Genomic DNA, 24,583 nt, shown 5'->3' with positions numbered 1-24,583 from the left:
AACTCGGGCAAGAGCGAGGGAGGGAGCAAAGCCTGACAGCGGGGTCCCTCATTCTGCCACGTCCCTCCTCTCTCTTCTGGCTAACAGAGTACAGGGGCTTCCCAGGTGCCACAGTGGTAAAGGGGCTGCCTGTCAGTGCAGGAGGTGCAAGAGACACAGGGTGGTCCCTGGGCCAGGAAGGTACCCTGGAGTAGGAAACGGCAATCCCCTCCAGTATTCTTGCCTAAAAAATTCCATGGACAGAGGAGCTTGGTAAGCTACAGTCTATGCGGTCGCAAAGAGCTGGACAGGACTGAGCACATTTTGTCAAGTAAGGGCATTTTCAAAAGGGAACCAGTATCAATTTGTGTCTTTATTTTATAAGAATGAAGACACAAATTCAAGCTAATACTTCAAAACCTCCCTCAGAAGTCTCCTTACTGAATAAACTTAACCTTGTGAAAAACTAGCTACACTGTCCTGATCTTTCTTTTTGCTACAGATGAATACACTGCTTCAAACTTGAAATCAGTTCAAATGAACTTGAAATCAGTTCTGACCATGAACTCATAACTTTTATGAACTTAGCTCATAAAAAATCATCAGGAATCATGTCCAATGAGAATTCCAATATTTAGGCAAAAATTTTACCGAAGAAATTAATACTTTCATATACTAATCAGTTTAATGAGCTAACAAAAATTTCCTGGTAACTTAAAATTTCTAGCGTTGCTATGAAACTGTGACCTGCTATATGAACCGCAAAACCATTAACCATGCGAATGACGCGGCACAATAATCCCACCTAGAAGCTCTAACATACATGTTTCAATGTCTTTCTTATCACCTGTATTTGTTTTAAAATGAAAACGATCCTATTTTTGGTAAAAATACTTAGAAGCAACCAAATCTAGAAAGCTAAAAATAAAAACGTTAACAGTATTTATTTCTGTCTAGAGGGACTTTTTCCTTTTCTAAACTGTTTTCAAATATTTCTACATCAGAATATGCAATAAAATTGTTAACGTAATGAACAACAAAAAGTGTTGAAGATTGCAACCTTCTGTTTGGAAATGCAATGCATGCATGCATGCATGCAAAGTCGTTTCAGTCGTGTCCGACTCTGTGCGACCCTATGGACAGCAGCCCACCAGGATCCTCTCCACAGGATTCTCTAGGCAAGAATACTGGAGTGGGTGGCCATTTCCTTCCCCAGGGGAAATGCAATGGATTTGGTTTAAATCACTACTTTTTACCTTTTAAAAATATAAGTTTAACATCTATCCTTCACAAAAGCAGGTGGAAATTTTGTCTCTAAAAGGAACATAATCTTCTTAGTAAATTGTATTTAACTTTTTCCCTCCGGGTTTCTTTTCGTCTCTAGAAGTACAATGACTGCACTACATTATTGCCCAAACATAACAAAAACACATTAATCAGGAATTAGGGCAAGTCATTCTCAGTTCAACAGGCTGAACAGAACTCCTGAAACAATGCCTTACTTCACACAAACTCCAATTTCAAAGCCTGCTTCTCATTGATCAATCCTTCAAAGTTTGGTCCATGGTTTGGTCTCATGAGCTTTATACTCCCAGAGTAAGTTCTGTTTCCCAGAATCCCCTTGTACCTAGCTTGTACCTGAAGCTATACTCCCAAATAACATCTTGAAAAGCAACAATTTTTCTCAAGAATGTTATATTCAAATACAGAGAGAGCAGAAGAAATAAACACAGCAAAGCAGTACAATATTTATTTACCAACTCCAGCAGCAAAGCTTTAAACCCAAGAAACAATCCTGTTGTACAAAGCAACTTCCTTCCCACCCCCAAACTATTGTTTACAAAGTACATGGAACATACGCCTTATATGAACAAGTTTTAAAACACATACAGATACACCATATTCTGTAAAGTACTACTTGGTGAAGAAGGCCGTACTATCAAACCAGTTCAATAAGCTTCTTCCCACCTTGTCTTTTGGTCAATCACCAGTATCTGTATTTATAAAATTCCCCTCCCAGGAAGAATGACTGATTCTCTTTTGATACAGGACCCACCCCCCAAACCCCCCAAAACCACCGCGGAACTTAGGAGAATTTTTAAGCATCTCCTACTATGAAGTTGTAACAAAGCAAAAGGGAGTTAACAATGCTTCAATCCTGAGGGCCACTGGCGCTCTACTGAAAAGGAAGAACTGAGGAGAGGAGAGAAAAGGTCAAAGGGGCAACCAGAACAACCAAAGAAATCCAAAGCAGAGGAAAAGACAGAAAGGAAGCTGACAGAGTGTCCTCCAGCTACGCTGGAGATGCCACGGGCACAGGGCTCAGCCCCTGCTTCAACACAAGACCTCGAACCGCCAGCGAAGCTACATTCTGAGCAAGTGCACTCCCTCCCCAAGCGCACCCTCAGGCCATCTGCAGGCCAGGGCACAGGGAGCGAGCCACACGGGGGCTGCGGCCCGCAGCTGCCCCGCAGGCGCCGGCCAGCATGGACGGGCGGCCTCCCCGGGGGCAGCTCCCGGCTCATCCCCGTCGCCGCTTGCCGACAGCGGCGGAGCCCTCGTGGGCGAGTGCTGCACTGTCTGAGAGCCTCCCTTCATATCAGTCTAAGGGAGAAAAGGAATTAAATGTCCGTAGTGACAAACTTCCTGACAGACTACCTCGATGACCTTATTAAGTAACAGCTATACATCTTAGTACACTTTGAACACATAAGAACCAATACATTCTCATGGGGAATTTATCCTTTCTTCAACCCGATCTCAACTGTGCCCAATAAGGCGGTTCTCCGCGGTTCTGAAAGCAGAGAGGCTGTGTGCCCCGCACTGCGCACGCAACTGGCGCCTTCACCTGATGCCTGGCTCCTGCTCCTCCACTGGCCCCACTCACTCTTCTCTAGTCACATTCCAGCCTCAGCTCGAGCATCTGGTAAAGAAAAGCTTCCTTGGGCCCTCCAGACAGCCCTCTCTTTTGCCCCAGTCTCACCACAGGCATTCCTCTAACAGGACAATTACATTGTGTTGGCATTTCCTTCTCTTCTGAAGAGAATATACCATTCTTATTAATTCACAGTATCCACAGACCTTCCTCAGGGTCTGCCTGCATGTAACAGGTATTGAAGATGTTTACAAATAAAAAGATTGTTTCCATCAGAGACACAAAAAGACAAAATACCACCCATCAAAAATTGTATACATATACGTACACATCCTAGCTCTTCACTCTACATTCTTTTTAACTTTCTTATTGTTGATTATGTCATTTCTTAGCTTGCACTTACGAGACTGTTTTACTTTAAATACATCTCTCAATACCTTAATCCATTGTTGGACTTGTATAATATGCAGCTTAATATTTCAGCCTTAAAAAACTATAAAGAGGGCAGCATGATGTGATGACATGAACTATTACATACTATTAAATACACCTTCAAGAGAATCTGTATCAATACTATCCCACGGTTATGAGAAATCTATAAATGTTGGCAAAAACACTAAAGAAATGCAATTGGTATCAGGCTGTGAAGTTTCCAAAGTACTTCTAGGCATGATTATCTCATTTGAGAGTAGGAAATCTGAGTCTCAGAGAATAAGTGACTTACTAATATTCACACCAAGGTCTCTGGACTTCAAACACTACGTGCCTAACATCATTCCACCATCTTTCATTAAGCCAATATCCTCAAGACACTAGTTTTTAAAAAATTTAAGTGTGTGTCTGAGACAAAATGAGTATAACAAATTAAAAAGGTACAACAAAGAAAAAAACAGCATCAAGAACCATGGTGGAGATGATCAGTGCTGACAATGAATAGGATACAAATAAGGAATCCACGAAACAGAAGACAACACATTGAGAACAATCTCAGCAAAACCTCAGTGTGAGCATGACTGTCCACGATGACCAAGGTTTCTCATTACGTAAATGAAATAACCAGGAACTAGTTAATGAAGACATCAAGTTGTAAGGGATGACAGTACAGCCATAAACACAAAATCCAGGGAAGGAGAAGGCTAGCTGTTTGACAAATTAGCTTCTCAGGGAGGTTAAGACTTTAAGTGGCGTTCTGAAAACCGACGGAGGCCACCGAGCACAATGCTGAGTAGAGACTTTAAGAACAGAGCAGAAGCGAGAAGCTCAGCTCCTCCACCTGAGCAAGTTGTTTACCGTTCAGTTCCCCTTTCTCACCTGCAAAATAAGGGTGCATTTCTGCCTCAAGAGTCCCCCGTGGCCAGCACAGTGCCTAGTACACAGAAGCTCTGCTGAACGAGGTTTCCCCTCTACTTCCTTCCCAGGCAGGGAGACAACACTTTGACCCAATACTATCAAGGGGCTTCCAACATTGGTCAAATACAACTTTTGTCAAAAGTTAAAGAAAACAGGAGCTGATATAAGCCATTAGACAAAGCAACATACATCCAACTGTGCTAATAATCTAAATGAGACTAATCACAAATTATCTGTGTTCTACCCAAGGCAGAAGGGAATGGGCTACATACTTGAAAGCAAGAAGCTTACTGTGATTATATGTTTGTTTTTTTAATGGAACTGAAAATTTAAAACTGTGTTTAGTGACTTGGAAAATGTCTTTTTCCCCATCACCCACACCACTGTTGCCTCACTAAATAAAAGCAGTATAGATAAATGGATCAAACATGACTCTTCTAGCACGTCAAGCAAGTGTGAAACACAGGCATTACAGATAAGAGCAAGAGTTAACAAGAGGTCTAACTGTAGCCCTTAAAACTGAATGCTGTGATAGAGCCACTTTTATGGGTAATGAAAGAAAACAGAAAGCACAGGATAGCTCATGGGAAAAAAACAGCTATGAAATTCTTACAAAGGGGCCATCAACAGAACCTAGAAGATAACACTTGAAGCATTTAAGGTCAAAGAATTTTTTTTTAATTACCAGATAAAATGCGTTTACAATAACTTCCACCAAGAAACATACTACTCAGGAATATTAGAAAACACAATGCAACTTGAGAGATCTCCAAAGTCCTAAAAAAAGCTACAGACAACCTGAGAACTCTTACTGAATTGACAAGGCGTCAGAAAATCCAACAGATCACTTGAAATAGACAGTTACCATGACAAAACCAGTACAGCGTTTACAACCTAGAGAAAACTGATTAAGATATGGTATTAAATATGTCAGGGCTTCCCTACTGGTTCAGCGGTAAAGAATCCACCTGCCAATGTAGGAGTCTCAGGTTTACCCATGGGTTGGGAACATCCCCTGGAGAAGGAAATGGCCCAGACAGAGGAGCCTGGACAGAAGATCCCCATGGACAGAGGAGCCTGGCAGGCTACAGTCCATGGGGCTGCAAAGAGTCGGACACTTGGTGACTCAACACACACACACACAGTACATGTGAGAGGGGTACTATAAGTTCATGGTGATGAACTTAAAATTTCTGTTAAGAGAGAAAAGATGCAACTGACCACAAATTACGTATAGCAATTCATGTGTGTGAAGACTATACAAAAATGAGAAAACAGTACTATCAGGAAAAAAGAAGGCATTAAAAACTGAGGAAATTCAATAGCCAAAGAGCAGGATGACACTGAATTGGCTACTTTTATTTTTTTAAGAAAAGGACATTTTTAAGAGAGAACTAGAAAACCTCTTAAAATAATGCTGAAGGCATTGCATTTAATCATATAAAACCACATGAAAATCCTGGTTAGTATAGACTGGCAGAATAACATCAAGAGATTAAGGAAGATAAGACATCCTTTTAAGAAGAGGTTTACATAAAGAGGAAGAAAAGATCAATACAAAGAATAACTGAGATGCTAACATCAAAAGGACATGTTTGGCCTGTGATCACTTCCCAATATATCACACCAGAAACTCAAATAATCTCCAGTAATATCTCAATGGCACCAAACACTACTACAAAAAAGGTTTTCATTCCTATAAAGTCAAGCAGATGAAAAGAAAAGTAGTACAAAAATACCACCCCACTAATCAATACTAGAAAAAAAGACTTAATAAAACAATATTCTCAGCACTCATCCAGGAAGAGAAATTCCACATCATATTTTTACAGTTTACAAAACTAGTTCTATCTGGAAAAACAACTAAGTGGGTAATGACAGGCAGGAGAGGCATACAGATCTGACAGTCAATTATGGGACTAGCCACTAAAAATGGCGAATTTCAAAAGATAAGGAAACCTGAACAGTGCAAGTCTCGGCAAAACATGCCTCACGCCATTAAAAAAAAAAAGTTTTCAGTTATTGCAGTCTTTAAACTATTTCTGCAAAGATCTAATCCTTAATTTCTAACCTTCACCAGAATCCCAGTCAATTAAGTGTATCCTCAAGAATACTGAATGTGGCATTTAATTTTTGTTCATCCATGTCATTTAATTGTGTATCCAAGTTTATAGCTAAAAGAGATTCTGGACTGTGCTGATTCCAACCTCCTGTTTACAGTACCTGAGAGGTTATCCTGGATGGAGCAGGCCTTTAAGGACATTATCAATCAGGACACTTAGGCATCATTCAGTAAATTAGTAAAATGGTAATGTAACGTAATGTAATATACTAAATAGTACCCAAGTAGCCTGAGTTTATGCTCTCCTCAAAATGTCATTTTGAGAGCTAGGTAAATAAATGTAATTATACATAAAGAAGCTGTCACACAGTAAATAATAATAAGTTTAAATGCAATTACACTGATAAGCTGTCACACAGTCTGAAAAAAAAAGATAGTGTCAACAAATTAGATAGTTTCCAAATATCTTTGTTTCTTATTACCAAGTAAAACACCCACTTACAAATGAGCTGTGTTACTATGGCTATGAACAAGGTTAGACATAAGACAAATGCTTCAATCAGAAACAGAAAAGAAAGCTGCCTCAGTGCCCAGAAAACTGAGCCAATCACTAGTAACTAAAATAGCTACCGCTAAGTTATTTAAATAAAGGCGGGGGGACATACTCTACAAGTCCTTCTGAAATGCATCAACAGTGCTGTAATGAAAATAAAGTAACATTCAGAAGGAGAGTACCCTTAGATAGTGCAATTGTACAGATGAGACATAAACTACAAGATAAAAAAATCACTATACAGAATTCACATAAATATCACCAGCAACATATGCAAGACATTAAAATGTTGTTTTAAACAATAGTGTAAAATTTAAAAAGGCACTTCATATAACAATGAATGGAAACAGTATTTCTGTGTACACACAGTAAACACAAGAAATCTTAGTTTCCACATACATTTTACATCTAGTCAAACAATAACGTTTTAAAGAAGGATCATTAGATGCATCCCTTTTAGGAACACCACATCACTCAACCTGTGATGATTACGAGGCCTCCTAGAAAACCCAGCGACGTTCAAATATCAGAGGCTGGCCTGATGGAGGATCTTGGCTTTGCACACAGCAGACGTGACCTGAAAACCTGTCATCTGACTAATTATGAGTTCCAAATACTACTGCGGCTGTTTCCCTAGACCAAGTCCCCATTTTAAGTTTTATAACACCATCATTCAAGCATGCCAGAGAAGGACTTTAAAATAGCAATAATGGAAACCAGGCCAAGGATATCGCTCCTTCCGCAGTCAACCGCATCACCTACAACCACACCTGCTCCCACTCAACTGCGCTCTGCTCCATCCCCACGCAACGGCCGCAGCCTCCGAAGCCGGCTACCTGACCACTAATCTCATGATTCCTCATACTTTTCCATTAGGGAAGGCCTATGGAGGTCCTTGGGCATATCAATCAGAGAGTGGGAAAGAAATGCTACTTATCTTGTTGCTATGGAGCACCAAACGTAACGCAGAAGGAAGACAAAAGAAATGCTGCTCTGTGAGCAGCAGGGAAAGGAGGAACACCCCAGAGTGAACAGTTAACTCTACTCCAAGGTACACTTAAACTGGGTACAATGGTAAATTTTACATTGTGTCCTTTATTAAACACCATTAAAAGTAAAAAGTTTCAAAGGAAGAGCAGGTTAGGTGAAAATGCCAGAGCAGTCTGAGAGTCAGGTCTTCAAGCACCATTAATTCTGGTTTGAATTTTGAAAAATCAAGAGTTCTCAAAAATCATCAAATTTGTGACCCAGCACCTAATTCAGGGAAGGGATGGAGAGAAATGGAGAAGTGGGAGCAGTGTGAAGCAGCCTCAGCTAACCGGGAATACCTCGGGCAGCCATCCCGGAGTGTCAAGGTCTCTCTCTCTAAGTTCCCATGGCTATCCTTTCACAGAAGAAACTAGAAGGTCATGGCAAGGGCACGTGAGGCCGCTGAGCTAGTGGGCCAAATATCGTGACCTATTATCATCTTCGTGTGATTTCTTAGGCCTTTGGTTCTTTCAGCCAGTTATCAGTGCTCTTCTAGGGTTCAGTTTGAAAGACAGCTTCTTTGAGCATGGGCCTCAAACAGCGTTAGTAAAACTTGGTGAAAAGTACAGAAAAATTAAAGGTAAATGTTAACTCTAGATATGCCCTGACCAAATTTGCCAAGAGGAGACTATCAAGACTGCAACTTAAGCTTCATCTACCAATAGGACAAACAGAATCAATTATAAATTATCCCTGAAATTATCTAACAAAATAAAGTAGCTTCCAAGTAGGGATATATGCATCTTTGACTGCTACAGCACACACAAGGAAAGGAAGAAAAAGCAGACAAAAAGTGTGCTGAAGGTGGTTATGACGAGGAGAGAGGATGGCCTTCCAATAAGCCATTAAAAGGCGGAACACCAGGAAAACATCAGGCACCACTATGCAGGCAAGAAACAGAAACCACATAAATGCGAAAACGGTGTCAGAGTCCACAAACAGTGAACCCAAAATACTATGGTCAAGCACATGGAAAAAAATGCAGATGCTTAACAAACCAAGAAATTATAAAATTATCAGTCTGTTGATAAAATTTTTTTCTATTTGGCCAAGCAAATAATATTGGATGATGTATTCAGACCCCTCCAATTTGGCATCTTCTCCATCTCTGAAGTCACGCTGTGAAGACAAGGGTCTAAGGGCTGGGACACCACACAGCCACTGCCTCAAGATAAAAATACTACAGGATGTTTAGCTTAGGTATCTGCTGTCAGTTCCACTCTGATGGAGCAACAGTAACTCGAAGAGCTGGGAACAAAAATATAAGTTGTCTCTCATGGTAGAGTGTGACTAGGTTAAGGGACTGAAAAACCAAGAACACATCACTGAAGTCTTGACTTCAGACTTTCAAGAAATTGTTAATGGAATCTAGAAAGGGAAGTGTGTGAAATGTACTCTTTACTACATCCACAGTTACACTCTGAATCTGAAGGATTTCTCAGTAAAATCTAGACTGATAGCATCCCTTTATTACAATCAGAGGACCAGACTGTCAGGCATGTTTGGAATTCTTGCTCTTTCAAGAGTTCAGATTTTGCATGCTGAGACGGTGTAAAATCCTTGATTTCCAGGGCACTAATATGCAGTCTCTCTCTCTTTTTTTGTATTTAGAGCTTGATGAATCATCAAGCTCAAAGTTTAGAAAGCAGTCAAGGTCACCTTGGTGAAATGTCCAGATTATCCTGCGAGAACAGCATGATCAGGTCTCACAGCTTGTTGATGCTTGACAGACTTGGGAATGACAACTGCAGGTAATTCTGTGTAGCTCTGGGTGGTGAAGACAGTTACTGTGAAAGTTTCCAAGGATATCACAGCAAAGTCTTCCTCCAGCTGGTGTCCACGGCCGATCTAGGACATCCAGCCACACCACCGGTAGGGAATGGATTTGGCAAATTTTGATTTGAATTCCAGTTCTTGACATATAGCTTCAAGGCTGATTCTGAATCTTACAGAGACTGACAGCAGTATGGACACTCGGTGAGCTGATCACCCTGATACAGAGAGATTAAAACCGATTTGCAGTTTTGTGGACAAAAAGATCTTTTCTGACGATCTGACAAATGGAAGCCTAAACTAGGAAGCACTGATGACCTAAAAATGAATGATCTGCCTCTGGTGTTAGAGATAATGGTAGGTTATTTTCAGATCCAAAATCTGCTCGCCATCAGTTTATCAGTGAGAGTTTTCTGAGGGGGAAGAAATCTTTATATTTTTCCTTAATCATAAAAGGATTTGGATTCCTGAGGACCCACTTCTAGACTTATCTTGGACTAGAAATAATGCGTACACCTTTGTTCAATCCAACTGAAAGTCTCTACTGCTCACTTGGCCAAGAAAGCGTGAGTCTCTGTATTATGTACTTCATTCCCAAAGTCTAGAACTCGGTGTCAGCTGTGATCATCCCAGACACGTGTTCAGTGTCCTGTGGGGGAGGGGGCATCGTGCATGGCTGCACTGCAGACCGTGAATGGGTCACTAATTCTTGTACCCATGGCGTTCCGGAGAGTCTGCCCTTTTTCTGTGTCTATAGGGGTGGTTGCGAGGTCTGTACCAGTCCCCTCGGGAGTACCCACGACTGTGGCAATGTGCTTTCTGGTCGTGACTGTAGAAGTATCGATGCTGGCTATAGTATTTACTGTGGTCTTTATAGTCATTTTCTTTCACACTGTTTTCTTCTGCAACAACAGCATTCACATCTTGTCCAAAGAGGCAAGTACCATCAAAGGGCAAGTGTGAGATCTTCTCCTGGGTCTTTTTTGTGAGGGATGTGAGCCGAAGCCAAGCCTGCCTTCTGTAGTCTACTGCCATCGCCATAACTCTGACCACAGAGTCCATTATGTCCCTGGTAGTACACAGCTGCCAGAGGCCTGCATCCATGCCATCAGATATGATACATCTTGCCTTCCCACGATCAAACTCGGGGTCATGGACCAGGTCCTCCATGTCTTCCCAGAGTTTACGCTGATACTGCGTCATGTAGGCCATGTAGCTGGCAGCTCGGGCCGCGATGGAAGCAGCATGGTAGAACCTGCAGCCCATGACCTCCATCTCCTTTGAGGTGGAATCCAGGGGCGACGTGGTGCCTCCTCTCCTGCTGTGCTCTAGCGCTTCGACGATGGGGCCTCCTGCTGGGGGATTTGGCTGGAAAGGAGAGGTGTCCTTAGCCACAGGATACACCCTGTGTCCCATGAAAGAAGAAGGATGGCAATCAGCAGGGTCTTTGAAAACCTCCGCGGTGGCAATTCTCAGAAGAGGATGCAACGGAGGGACCAAGCGCTTCTTGGAGGTCACACAGTCAGGCTTGCCCTCACACGGTTCTGCTTCTGACTGCAAGGTGACTCTCTTGATAACACCTCTCTGTTCCATTCTTTTCAACAGCCCTGTGAAGCTGGACTGACTGGGGTCAGCTGGCTGCCCTTTGTCGTCAGCCGAGGGGGACTTGCACTCAGCCTCTTCTTCGACTGCAGATAAGTGCTCTTCTCTGGAGGTGGAGATGTCCCAAGGAACCGAGGAGGCCTCACCTGTGCGGGAATGATGAAATCGGAAGCAGCTCCTGGACTGCAGGTCACGTATCACTCGAGACATCTCAGCCACCTGTGTCTGGAGATAGAGGAGGGCATCCCGCCCGTGCTGGGAAGCTGGAGACTCTACGGGCAAACCCTCCTTGACCTCTGAGGAGGCCATAGACTCTTGGGGGACCAGGAGTGGAGATGGAGGCAGACTCTGGTAATTCTGTGATGGCTCAAGTGTCTCTGTCTCAGAGATCTTAATATCTGAATTACTGTGATCATTTCTCTGGGTCTCCAATGGGTTCTCAACGGAAGAAGGGTGAGAAACCATCCTTTGAGGACTGCTGGCGCAGCGCCCAGAGGAGGAGCTGCTGTCTCCACTGGGAGGAGGAGCACTGCAGCCAGAGCACATTTCTGGGCGACGACTCTCTGAGGCTGGCGCCTTAGACTCAGGCATTCTCTGGGTTATCCACGTGAACAAGAGAACCAAGGAAGAAAGAAAATATGCTTTTAATATGTTAACTTTCAAGTGCAGAGATGCATGTCCAGTAAGTAGAACTCAACTTTTTAAATTATTATCATTAACAATGAAACAAACAATCCACTTCAGGTCAGCAACAGGATCACAGAAGTCAAATCCACAAGTTTCATTACCCCAAAAGCCCAATACCAATTATTGGCATTAACCTGGCACTCTATGAAAAAAGAGCAAAAACAAGCCCAGTTCAAGGGGCACCATCCTAGCCTGCTGCTTATTTCCAAGTTAGAATAAGAGGTAACAAGACTGCTGATGAAAATAGTTTTTTTTAAAATCCCACTGAACATGTGTAAGGCAACAAGCAGAAGTTAACAATGGCAGAGAGAACGTGGAAAAGTTCCACTGAAGAGAAAAAAAAAAATATTTCTAAAAGTCCCCCATTGCAGAGACACTTTTAGGTCCCTTTAAAAATTCTCATTCACTGACCATAAATAACGAAATTTTCCAGGTGGGCAGTTCTCCTCTACAGTTTGTAGTTTTCAGGAGCTTTGTAACCTTATTGCATCCTCACAACAACCCTGTGAGGTAGGTTATTATTCTTATGTGATAAAGAAACTAAAGTTAAAAGGCTACTGATCGAAATTCACAGAATAATAAGGAGCTAAGCGGGAACTAAAACCTAGGTATTTTGATTGTGAGTCCCAGTCCCAATCCCTTATATATCATAGGCCACCCTGAACACATAGCCAGGAGTCCTCTGATCCATCAAGGAAACAGTCCAATAATAGAAATTCGGGCTAAGACAAAAGCAAGACAAGACTGATACAAACGGCTCAGTTACTTTGGCTCTCAGAGTAAGGGAAGGATTAGTTTAAGGGTCAAACACACAGCCAAAAAAACGACAGTTCAGAGAAAACCCCAAATATTAGGGGAAGAGGTGGTTAGAGGGACGATGCCTGAATGACCCAGCAGCCTTCCCCACACTCCATTTCTAAAGGAGCTTCTCACAGCCTTTCTTCCAAACAGAATAAATTTTGTGTGGCCACGTGGTTCTGGAAGAAAAGGATCCAGTTCTATAGGGCATCTGAGGAAAGACAGGAAAGAAAAAGGGTGCCAAAGGCTTGCGGTTTTATTCCATTTCCCTTTCATCAGATACCACCTTCAAGACTTAGGACGCTCCTGTGTCATATAATACTTTCACATCCTCGCTCAAAGTAGAGGAACAAAGCCGGAAGCAGATCTTCCAGGCTAAGGACTCCCTGGACTACCTCTCAGGGCTATTCCAACAGAAATGGGCCGTTTCCTAGAGCACAACAGCACCTAAACATTGACTTGATGACTCCCTTTAGAGGACGTCTCTGAACTATGAAAAGCAAAGAAACGCAAGTTAAATGTACTCACCTCACGTTGAGAGGTGCTGGGCTCATCATCATCACTGCTGACCAGGTCAATGTATTCTAGAACAGGTCTCAACGGTCCTTCCTAGAAAAGAATGAACAAACTAACAAATCATGCAGAGCTACTCAAGCTAAATTAGCATTTAAGGCAATCCTTTTTGTTGATGTTGGGACTGACAGGTGAGAACTCTTCTGAAGAGGAACCCTTATGGGTGGTACAAAATAATCAGAACAAATGTAGAGGAAAATCCTCAGAGTCCATGACTAATAAATCATAAAACCTGAAAGAGCCCAAGCCACGAAGGGTATCGGGACTGTGCTGACTCCTTGGGGAGAGGATTAGTAACACAGGAACAGTGCTGCAAGAACACAGATACTCTAAGCCAATGCTTTTCAGATGAGATGGGGATCTTTGACTAGAAGCTGGGCTGTATCTCAGCCCCCTGCAGTTGAGCATCAAACCTGGCTCTCCTTCATCTTTTCTTTCCATCCACTCTGACTCTACCATAGACCAAGTCTTGAACATGAAACTTAAAAGCCTAAATCTTATTCTGTAGGCAAAAGGCAATCAACAAATACCAAGATGAGAATAACATCAAGCACACAGAGAAGTATGGCAGCAAGAAAAGCAGGAGCAGGACACTTTATCAGTCCACAACAAAATAATGCAAAACTAAGCAGCGGAGATGGCAAAAGTAACAGAAGGGCTTTCTTTGTGGCTCAGACCGTAAAGAATCTGCCCACAATGCAGGAGATGCAGGTTCAATCCCTGGGTCGGGAAGAACCCTTGGAGAAGGAAATGGCAACCCACTCCAGTATTCTTGTCTAGAGAACTACATGGACAGAGGAGCCTGGCAGGCTACAGTCCAAGGGCTCACAAAGAGTTGGACATGACTAAGCGACTACACTTTCACTTTCATGGTGCATATACAAAAGGATACAAAGGTGAGGTGGAAACAAACACCAAAAACTAATCAACTATAAAAAACAGAAGTCAAACCATAACAAGAAGTCAGAGCTATCTCTAAGATTTCAAGCTTGAATGACTAAACAACAGTCACATAAAAGGTATACATCTGGCATATGGAGATGGAAGGCTGGCATTCTTCTGGCCATAATGGGCTGATGTACAACTGGCAGACAGAGGCAACTGGCAGACAGCTGGAAAGGCAGGCCTCTAATCTGGGTACAGGAACATTACTGAAAATGCAGAGTGGAAAGCTGCTCCCCTAGAAAATTATTAGCTCTAGAACTAAACTGGAACTATGATATTACCAAGGAGAGCAAAGAGGACAAAGAAGAAATTCGAGGAGGTTCTTGAGGAAATGATGCAATTTTAAGATTTAAGAAGAGCTAAGTAAGTAATCAGAGATCTAGGAACAATCAGGAATGCACAAATCCAAAGAACCTAAAGATAGAGAAAACCTCAATGAAAAGGTATCAGTGCAGATGTGGCCAAAAATATTGAGCATCAAAAAAAAAAAAAAAAAAAAAAGCCACAAAATTTAGCAACAAGCAGATTTTAAAATGTCTTTCAGGGAGCAACCTTCAAGAAAGCAGTGAGCATACAAGTCAGACTACAACATTAAGCAGAAAATGAGAAGCAAAGGCCAAGAGTGATTATTCTTTCAAAAAGTCTATGTTGAAAAAAAGAGAAAGGAGCACAGGGGAGATTAGGGCTGCGGAAAGATTTCTCAGGTTGGGAAAGATGGCTGTTGGGAAGCCAAAGTGATATGCTCAGTGGAAAAGCTAACAGAAAAAGACCTGGGGTCAGGAGACAGAGGATAACATCTAGGTAAAATCCTCTCTCTGAGACATGGCATCCAGTCCTACAGACAGCTTGCTTCTCTCCCAGGCTTCCATCCCTCCCCAAGCAGGAAAGCGCTTTCCCTGCAGGAGGGTGAAAGTGAAAAGTTGCTCAGTTGTGTCCAATCTTTGCAACCCCAAACACTATACAGTCCATGGAATTCTCCAGGCCAGAACACTGGAGTGGGTAGCCTTTCCCTTCTCCAGGGTATCTTCCCAACCCAGAGATAGAATCCAGGTCTCCCGCTTTCCAGGCAGATTCTTTACCAACTGAGCCACAAGGGAAGCCCACAGAGAGGTGATTCAGCTGCTAAGATAAAACCAGACAGCAAAACTGGGCAGGGGGTCACATGATAAAGTAATCAGGATTTCTGCCTAAACCATAAAAATGGACATTTAAAAAAAGAGGGTAAGAAGAATATTTTCCTCTGGGATCACAGAGGTCAATCACCTACTTTAAGACCCAAACCTGCCACTTGTCATAAGATTGTCAAAGTCATACAGTTGAGCCAAGAAGGCAGTGGAGGAGAAAAACTATACTAGCTTGCTCTCCTCAAGAAATGTACGTCAGGAACTTGATTACATGCCCACTGAGACAGCACACCAAGAAAGTTCCTGAGCTACCAGAAACCAGGAACACCCAGAGGCTGGGGCAGAGCTTCCACAAAGGGAAAGCAGGTAGAGAAAAAAGGGAGATGACAGGCTAACAGGGCACAAAGCACAACGGGATACACAGAAAACACCACCATCGGGACAATGGCCACAAATGATGAAAAAGCAGCTGCAGAAACAGAAGGGAAGGCAGGAATAAGGAGAGATCGGAGCAGCAGGAATAAGGAGAGATCAGAGCAGCAGGGATGGCCCCACTGGGGTCAGCCACAACGCTGACACAAGCCCACTCCTGAACTACTCAACGATAACGACTTAGGATTCCCAGCAGAATAAACAATCAGGATTGAGGCCCATAAATGAGAAAAAGCAGGGGTCATTTATTCATTCACTCAAAGAGTGTTACAGAGTTATAAGTGACAGACGGGTAGAAGAAGACAGCATGTGTTTGAGACCCCAAAAGGAAGAGGCTGAGCGGAAGAAACAGAAGGTAACTATCCCAAAGGAAAATACTACTTACAAACACTCTACACTCCAGCTAATTTTTACAGTGGATATGGACAAGCTTCCATCATAATGAACCTAAGGAATCAAAACCCTTTGGCACTCCATTTATTTTCACTCTAATGGGGAACATCTGTCACTGAGCCTCATACAGGCAATGGTGCTCAACTTTTCACTTGCACTGTTCCATTCAATCCCCCAATACTTGGGTTTTACGCCATGTAACAAAGGAGAAAACTAAGTGAGGTCCCCCTGATTCTGTAATCACAACGCTGGCTGTGTGGCCACACCAACTCTGAGCCAGTCCAAAGTATACACGCTACTTTTAAATCAATACTTATTTCCTAAGCTTCTAAGATAAGCTACTTTCGCCTTTAATATGAGCAAAAAGACTATCTGCTCTTGTTCCCAACTCTGAATAACTCATAAAACTGACCAAAAGATAAGTTATTAATTCTCCCCAAACAGTAATGTTTATAATACCAATATTAAGAAAAGGTAATTTCTTATTATGTTTACAATGTCTGCTTATATCAAAAAGTATAAACGTGTGTGGTTCTCCAATCACAAGGTATTTTTTTTCTTAAATTTGTTCCATCTATCAACTCTTTCCCGACAATACAGTAACAAAGTCAAAGAATTCTATTCCAAGGCCAAACAATTTAAGGGCAGGAGCACAGGCAGAAGCAAAACAGTTGAGGAACATGGTTTAATATTCTAAGGTTTAAAAAATATTTTTGAAGAAATAAAAAGCTTTCATCCTTAATTTCTTTTCTATTTCTTTAATTTTGTACCTGTATGAGATGATGTTGCTAGTTAGTTGCTAAGTCCTGTCCAACTCGTTTGCAACCCCCTGACTGTAGCCCACAAGACTCCTCTGCCCATGGGATTTCCCAGGCAAGAATACTGAAGTGAGTTGCCATTTCCTTCTCCAAAAAAGCTTTCATCTTGTTATTAGAAAACTGATTCTCATACAATGCCAACACCAATTACCTACTAACTGAAAAGTGACACCAATATACTAAAATACAGTCTACAGAAAAGGCAGACAGTCTACTTCAGTCTAAGACAAACAACATGAATTTAAGCACAGATGCAAAAATCTAATCTGAAACCCTAAATACCTGATATATTTTCCCACACAAAGGAAGGTTCCAGACGTAATGAACTTCTACAGTCCTGCCTGATTCAAACATTTCAAATGATTCCCAAATGCCTACTTTAATTCAAATTTAGTCCACAATTCAAAATCTATACTATCTGTCCCACTGCCCCTCTCCCATTTAAAAAAAAAAAAAATTTATCCTCCAGAACTAAGCATAATTGTTTTCTCATTTTGATGACTTGTTTCATCTCAAAATACCCTTTTAAACACATACAAACACAAAATGCTCCCTGTGCAAAAGTAACAAACTGAAAATCATGTCTTTTTTTAATAGCACACTGTCTTTTTTGCACCATGTACTTTTTATAAAAGAACTCTCTCCTACAACTATTTACAAAGTCCTCCTCCCTATCTCATCTCTCACACTGAAACATTGACACTTATGAGTAGGATTTATTTCCAGTTAATCTCTGCAGCTCTAAAGTACTTCATTCAGGACTTGACATATTACGAGCTTCAACATTTATTGAGCTAGTTACAACCCCAAGACACTCAGCCAAAAACCACCCTCACTATTTGTCCAAGACCCCTTGAAATAATTTATGAAAATACACCTGGGTTTTCTTCCCTATTTCCACATGTTCAATGATTCCACATTATACCAATCATCTTGGCTGAAGCCTAAACCTCACATGCTGTTACCAACATTGTAACAGGCTGCCTCAGCAGTTCTGATACCTTCTTATTTAAAGTATATCTTTTATCTGTGAAAGATCATGTCATCAGCCCTAAGTTAACATGGTTCTCTGGGAGAAAATTAACTAACATATCTGCAGTTTCAAAGGATGCAGAGCATAAAGATGATGGCTGAAAAAGGGAAAGGAAATATCACTAAATTAGAGAGAAAATTAGAGTAAAAAACCTAAATGAGAAGTGTGTATGGTAACATCTGGGCTTCCCTCATAGCTCAGTTGGTAAAGAATCTGCCTGCAATGCAAGAGACTGGGGTTCGATCCCTGGGTCAGGAAGATCCCTGGAGAAGGAAATGGCAACCCACTCCAGTAGTCCTGTCTAGAGAATCCCACAGACAGAAGAGCCTGGCAGGCTACAGTCAACGGGGTAGCAAGAGTCCAAGAGTCGGACACGACTTAGCGACTAAACCACCACCTTATGATAACATTCTGTCTCCTGAGTTAAGGGCTGTTTACACAGGTGTGCTGGCTCTGAAAAAATCAGAGGGTACAGTTACAAACTGTGCAATTCTCTGTATGTGTATTTCAATAAAATTTAAATGAAAGGGCTCATTTTTGCACCTCCACATCTATAGCCTTCCTCTCCTTCAGCATGCTAAGTTTAGTTTTGAACTCTGCATTTTCCAAACCCCCAAAGACTACTGTGCTACTAGGCAGACACACACGGCTTAAAGACAGGAGAGTTAGACAAAGAATGAACTGATAAATCTAAACCAGAGTAAATCAAGAAGAAACATCAGTGTGCTTTTTGTATCTGAAAAAATCTTAAGCACAGAACTAGTCATTATCTTTATTGAACAAGCAATATCCAGAACTGTCAAATATAAGATTGGGTTACAGAGTGAAGTAAAAGATTCTGTTTCAAACGTGTTTTTATTGTCACTGAAGTTTTATCACCAAAAAGGCAGAAGGAATGTTTGTAATAGGTTTCTTCTGGTACTGTAATTGCATTAATACATGTAAGTCACTTCTCCATTTGGAACTAGCAAACCTTTGAACTTATATTTGTAAAGAGAGATGAATACAAAATATATCAGGTTGAACACAATTACATTGGTTGTATATTTTCTATTCTGGATACAAAGATAAAACAGATCCTCTACATTTAAAGTAATACTTAAAAAGAATATTCAACTTCAGAGTAACACAAGCTTATAGTAGGTACTAACAAGCTACAATTCTCCATTCAACCAAGTACCTATATATATATATATTTAAATCTTATTTTTGTAGAGTCCATCTGTGACTCTCAAAGTAAGCCCTATAGTTCATGAGGTAGTGTGTCCCTCTTTAATTTCCACAAAATGCCAAAATATTCTCCATTCATAAATTTTGCCATATTCAGGGAGAACCTGAAACATTTATCCTAAAGAGCCAAACAAACTTCAGAGTTCAATTTCTTCTACCACCATCCCCCAAAACTTAAAAAAATTAAAATGAAAAGGACAGCATACCACACAGATGGGCAAAGGCAAAAAAAAGCCAAGAAATGGTCTTGTGAAAGACTCCTAAACAAACCCACTGAAACACAACGCAACAGTAGATCATCACAATGGTCTCACGTTGGGGTACACAGAGGACACTGTTCAATAACCAATCTTTCAAAACTAAAACTGCCCAAGAACCAAAATACACAAATACACATCCGACAGGGAATTAAAGAAAAACCGCATGCATGCATGCTTAGTCGCTTCAGTCATGTCCCACTCTGCAGCCCTATGGACCATGGCCTGCCAGGCTCTTCTGTCCATGGGATTCTCCAGGCAAGAACACTGGAGTGGGTTGCCATTTCCTTCTCCAAAAGAAAGATTATACACCTTCAATAACAAAACTTCAACTAACTGCAGAATTCAAAAAGAATCCTTTACAGTACAATTCTCCAGCTAACAAGGATACTAAAATACTACTTTAAGCAGAATCTTTATGAAACTTTAACAGTTTGAGGTGGAAATTATCCCCAAATATATCACAGCACCTCCTTCGGTTACTGCAACCAATGTTTTCCTAACTGTGTTCAGAGCTTCCTATACCCTTGCACCAACATGAAGACTCCTGGGCCCTACCTACAAATCCTGATTCCATACATCTGGAGTGGGGAGCAGGACTCTGCACACTTCCACTCGCTAATGCTTGAAAACTCTGTCAGAAGGGGATAAATACAGAAAGATACAGGATGCTCCTGTGACGCAGGCCCCTCACTGTGAACCTGGCCTGCAGGACTGTGATGTAACAGGGTGACCTCAGAGCTCAGTCAGTCTTCAGGGCACCTGTTCCCACTCTACAGAGACACACAGGCTCTGATGCTGACCTCCTGCAGCCTGCCTCCTTCCCCATCACTAGAAGCCCCTTCTCCCTAACCTGGGGGCCATCTTTCAGAAGTTACTCTGGTCTCAATTCAAACACAGTCTTAAAGACCAGAACCCTGTGCACACGAGCGGCTCCGTGTGCAAAGGAAAGGGGGAGGCGGGATCCAGGCTCCAACAGGCCCACAGATCACAGTCTCTGCGACGGCTACACTCTCTGCCATGGCTAAGGGGGCGGCTGAGACCTCTTTCTGGGCAAACGCTCTACTCCTGTGTCTTGCTACACAGTGTCCAGTCTAATACCCGCTCCTGTGCCCTGCTCCACAGTGTCTCGTCTGATACCCACTCCTGTGCCCTGCTCCACGGTGTCCAGACTGATATCCACTCCTGCATCCTGCTACACGGTGTGCAGACTGATATCCATTCCTGTGCCCTGCTCCACGCTGTCCACCCTGATACCTGGTCCTGTGCCCTGCTCCTGCTCCACGCTGTCCACTCTGATACCTGGTCCTGTGCCCTGCTCCAGTTACCACTCTGATACCCACTCCTGTGCCCTGTTCCATGGTGTCCAGTCTGATACCCACTCCTGTGCCCTGCTCCACACTGTCCAGTCGGGATGAGACGTCCACACGTTTGCTGGACGATGAGTGAACAGGCGAGGGAAATCACATCGCGGCTTGTCCTGCACAATCTCTGACTCGGAAAAACCCAAATACCGCTGCTACTTACACTCACAAACTGGATGTCATCTTCGTTTTCCTCCACGGTTGATTCGGACGCCTCAGGCCCAGCTGGAGGGATACATTCTATTATCTATAAAATAAGCCAAAACACGGTTATCCAGACAGCCACGGCTCACAGGAGGCGATTTTTCCAAAAGGAATGAAAAGGCAGAGCTCTCGAGGAGACCGCCCGGAGCCCCAGCCCCCGCGACCCGCCGGAGAACAGCGCTGGCGCTGGGGACCGCAGGCCCCCGCCGGCCCCTTCTCCCGAGGAAGGAAGCCTGCCCGCGGGGCCAACGGGCCTCGGAACCCGCACAGCGCCCGGGCCCAGCCCCGGCCCCGGGGCCAGGCCGGGCGGCCATTGTTGCCCCCGGCCCACGCCCCTTGGCCCCCAGGCTTCGGACCCAGGGTCATCGGCCCCCGGGCCCAGTCCGCACCCTCTGAGCCCGCAGCACACCCGGCCCAGCCCGCGACTCACCTCAGACCCTGGGTCTCCCATCTCCGCGACCGCCCGCCTCCCGGCACCCACGCTGCGGTCTCCGCGGCCGCCTCCCCCGCCTGGCCGGCCGTCAGCCCCGCGCCGCCGTGACCCGCTCCCGCGTGACCGCTGAGCCGCCGACTACGCCGCCGGGCCGCCGACGCCGCGGGCGTAAAGAGATGCACGCCGCTTCCCGGGAAGAGCAGCCCGCTAGGCCCGCGACGCCCAGCCTCCCTCGCGCCGCCCTGGCTTCCCGCCCCCGCCGCAAAGACCGCTGGGAACTGTAGTTCGGGCCAACTTCCCCCGCCGCAAGGGCTGCTGGGAAATGTAGTTCCTCCCACACATAAACCTCCCGAAGAGGCAATGGAACAGCGCGCGGAAAAGACCCTAACCGTTGGAGGGGAAAAGATCCCTCGGCGCTCCTTGATGCTGACGTCACTGCCGCTCGCCCGGCGGAGGACTGGCTGCGTCCTGTTTCACAGGGAAGGAGAGCGACGAGGATGGAGAGCAGGGCATAGGCGTGGGTTCTGTGCGGTTGTGGAAGCGAAGCTCACTGATAAGTCTTAACCTTCAAGGCTGAGTGTTAATGCAGCACTAATTTATCAGTAGTTTTTTCTTCGACGGGTCGGAAATCTGGCTGTTTAGCTGAAGACTAAGATCAGAATAGAAATCTGAGGGAGCCTTACCCTGATCACCTGTTCACCATGTCAGCCACCACTCAGCCTGTATTGACGCACCTGAGGAGGAAGGCTAGGGTTGACCTGAAGAAAACTGGCAAGGCTGGAGAACCCTGACTCAGTACGTCTAGGAGCCGAGGTCCGGCCAACTGTATCTTTGGGCCCTAGACCAGTGATACCATATCGAACTTTTAAAGATGTTCCTAGGTAGTAGATTAGTGAAATAGACTAGTTGACTGTTTTCCAGTGTTCACACTCAAAAAAACCTGTACAATAGTCCACTTATGTTCAGATATGTGTTCTCATTTTCTTCACTTATAGCCTTACCAAAAAGACCCACTCGAAGGTTTTGAAAAGAATTTAAGTCGGAAAATTCTTTTAAAACTTAGGCGCCTTTGTTGCCTGTCTGCATGCATGCCCAACATCTGATTACCTGTTACTGGCAGTAATTATTGCTTAATTTTGTACTTGCCGCATTTCCACCATGAGTTTATGAGTTCAGTTGCTTTTATACTTCGTAAGTTTGAGAATTTGTAGAAGCAAGTTGAAAATGAGAGATCTGCTTGCTGTGTTTCTCAAAAGTTGTATGTGAAGTAAATATTTCTAAAATTTTTAAATGTCTACACAAAACTTAGAATTCTTCTAATGTGCTTCGGAGAGTTCAGTGGAAAATTCACTTTAACTGTAGGTAGGAGTTAATGGGTAAAATTTGGAAAAGAAGAACCCAAGTATGAGCATAACTCTTCAATTCTTTTCATTGCAAGGATTTATCATGAGGACATAATTTAATCTGTAGGAAAACTGTCAGGCAAAATTTATTTACCACAAATTTGTAATAGCAGAAATCGGAAAACATCTAAATGTCTATTGACTGGGAATGGAATGGTTAAACTTTGGCATGTACTTGGCTGAGAAGTTAAAGAACCTACCTGCAATGCAGGATACCTGGGTTCCATCCCTGGGTTCTGAAGATCCCCAGGAGAAGGGAATGGCTACCCGCCCCCAGTATTCTTGTTTGGAGAATTCCAGTGGATAGAAGAGCCTAGCTGGCTAAGTCAATGAAGTCACAAAGAGTCTGACAGAAGGAACTGAGCCACTAACAATTTCACTTTTACCAACATAAGAAAGGGACAGGCTGGGACCCTTTGTTGCAGTGCTGCAGTGCTTGCAGCTCGACATGCTTCTCTTCCAGCAACAGAATACAAGAAAACTAAATGGGACTAAAAATGCAAGCACAGGTAGGACACATTCTGAACAAAAGAGACCAAGAAATTCAACTGTTACTTCTGAAGAGCCCAGAGCCAAAGCAGGATACTGTACATGTCCCCTGCACACAGCACCACTTGGGTGGGCAAACCACCTAAGCCACCCCTCCAGCCTGACCTCTGGACTCACCCCTACCCTTGAAACTGTACAAACCCCTGTGTCCTTGTCTTTTGAAGCAAAATGCTGACTCAAGAGTTAGTGATTGGGAAATGTGAAGATGTAGAAACAAAGAATAGCTGTTGGGCTAAGGAACTGGTAACAATTTAGACTATAATTCTGCCACATAGCACAGTTACTGAACTCCCAGTTCCCTGAAGGATATAAAGACCTGATACATATTCCTAGATTGTTTTTACAGGAAGCAGCCTCCACCCCCAGATAAAAATTGCTGACCACAAGAACATAGATCCTGAACTGGTTGAAACAAAATTGGAGATGCTTGAAACTTCACCTTGGTGCCAACCAATCCAAGAACTAGCCTTGAGCTGATCACTTCCTTCTCCTTAAACACTGAGACTTCTCACTACCTCTCCCACAGTGGCGTGGGGGAAGGATGGTTCAACACAGTCTTGAGGGCCTTAGCTCATTGTGGCCCCTTTTGCCTGGCAAAGCAATAAAAGCTACCCTTTTCTACTGCACCCAAAACTGTCTGTATGTTTCTCTCTGGCACCAATGAACAGAGGCTGAGTTCTGGCAACAGAATTTTGGGGCGTCGTCTGGGATTGACTGGTGGGCAGGTGGCCCTGTGGGGCTGCTAGGCTTGATTGGACTGAGTTTTTCTCCAAGCCAGCCTCCTGGGGGGGGGGGGGGAGACAGAGGGTGGTTGGGAGACTCCTCTGGAGGCCAAATGGCCAGGCATTCCCCCACCACAGGGCCATGTCCCAATCATATCCAGACTGCCATTTTGATAGTTGGTGTATGGGGCAGGGATGGAAGATAGGAGAGAGGCTTCCCTAGCAGCTGCCAAAGCTACCTTTCCCTTGAGGACATCCTCCTCTCCTGCCCACAACAGTCCTGACTTCCTGCTGAGAAAATATTCTGAGGAAGGAGAAGAGTAGCATTTTGGATGTCATGACACCTCTGGCAGCACTTTGGTAAGTCCTCCGGCATACACTCTGAGGCCACTTGA

The 24,583-nt window shown here is 43.5% G+C and overlaps 1 protein-coding gene across 2 annotated transcripts in view; it reads right to left on the bottom strand.

The window, feature by feature from the left end:
* Nucleotides 1–21,627, bottom strand: part of ZNF451 (zinc finger protein 451) — a 95,867-nt gene extending 74,240 nt beyond the window's left edge. For both annotated transcript variants that reach the window (XM_052648749.1, XM_052648751.1), the window contains exons 1-3: nucleotides 21,512–21,627; nucleotides 21,041–21,124; nucleotides 13,237–13,317 (exon numbers count right to left, since the gene is read on the bottom strand). In XM_052648749.1, coding sequence (XP_052504709.1) covers nucleotides 13,237–13,317; nucleotides 21,041–21,124; nucleotides 21,512–21,532 — 186 coding nt within the window. In that variant the 5' untranslated portion in view covers nucleotides 21,533–21,627. The remainder of the gene's footprint in view (nucleotides 1–13,236; nucleotides 13,318–21,040; nucleotides 21,125–21,511) is intronic.
* Between the last annotated feature and the right edge of the window lie 2,956 nt (nucleotides 21,628–24,583).

This window comes from Budorcas taxicolor, chromosome 11 (assembly GCF_023091745.1).
Source record: "Budorcas taxicolor isolate Tak-1 chromosome 11, Takin1.1, whole genome shotgun sequence".
Lineage (NCBI taxonomy): Eukaryota > Metazoa > Chordata > Mammalia > Artiodactyla > Bovidae > Budorcas > Budorcas taxicolor.
Note: the sequence above shows the minus strand (reverse complement) of the source record. Positions and strands in the feature narration are given on the sequence as shown.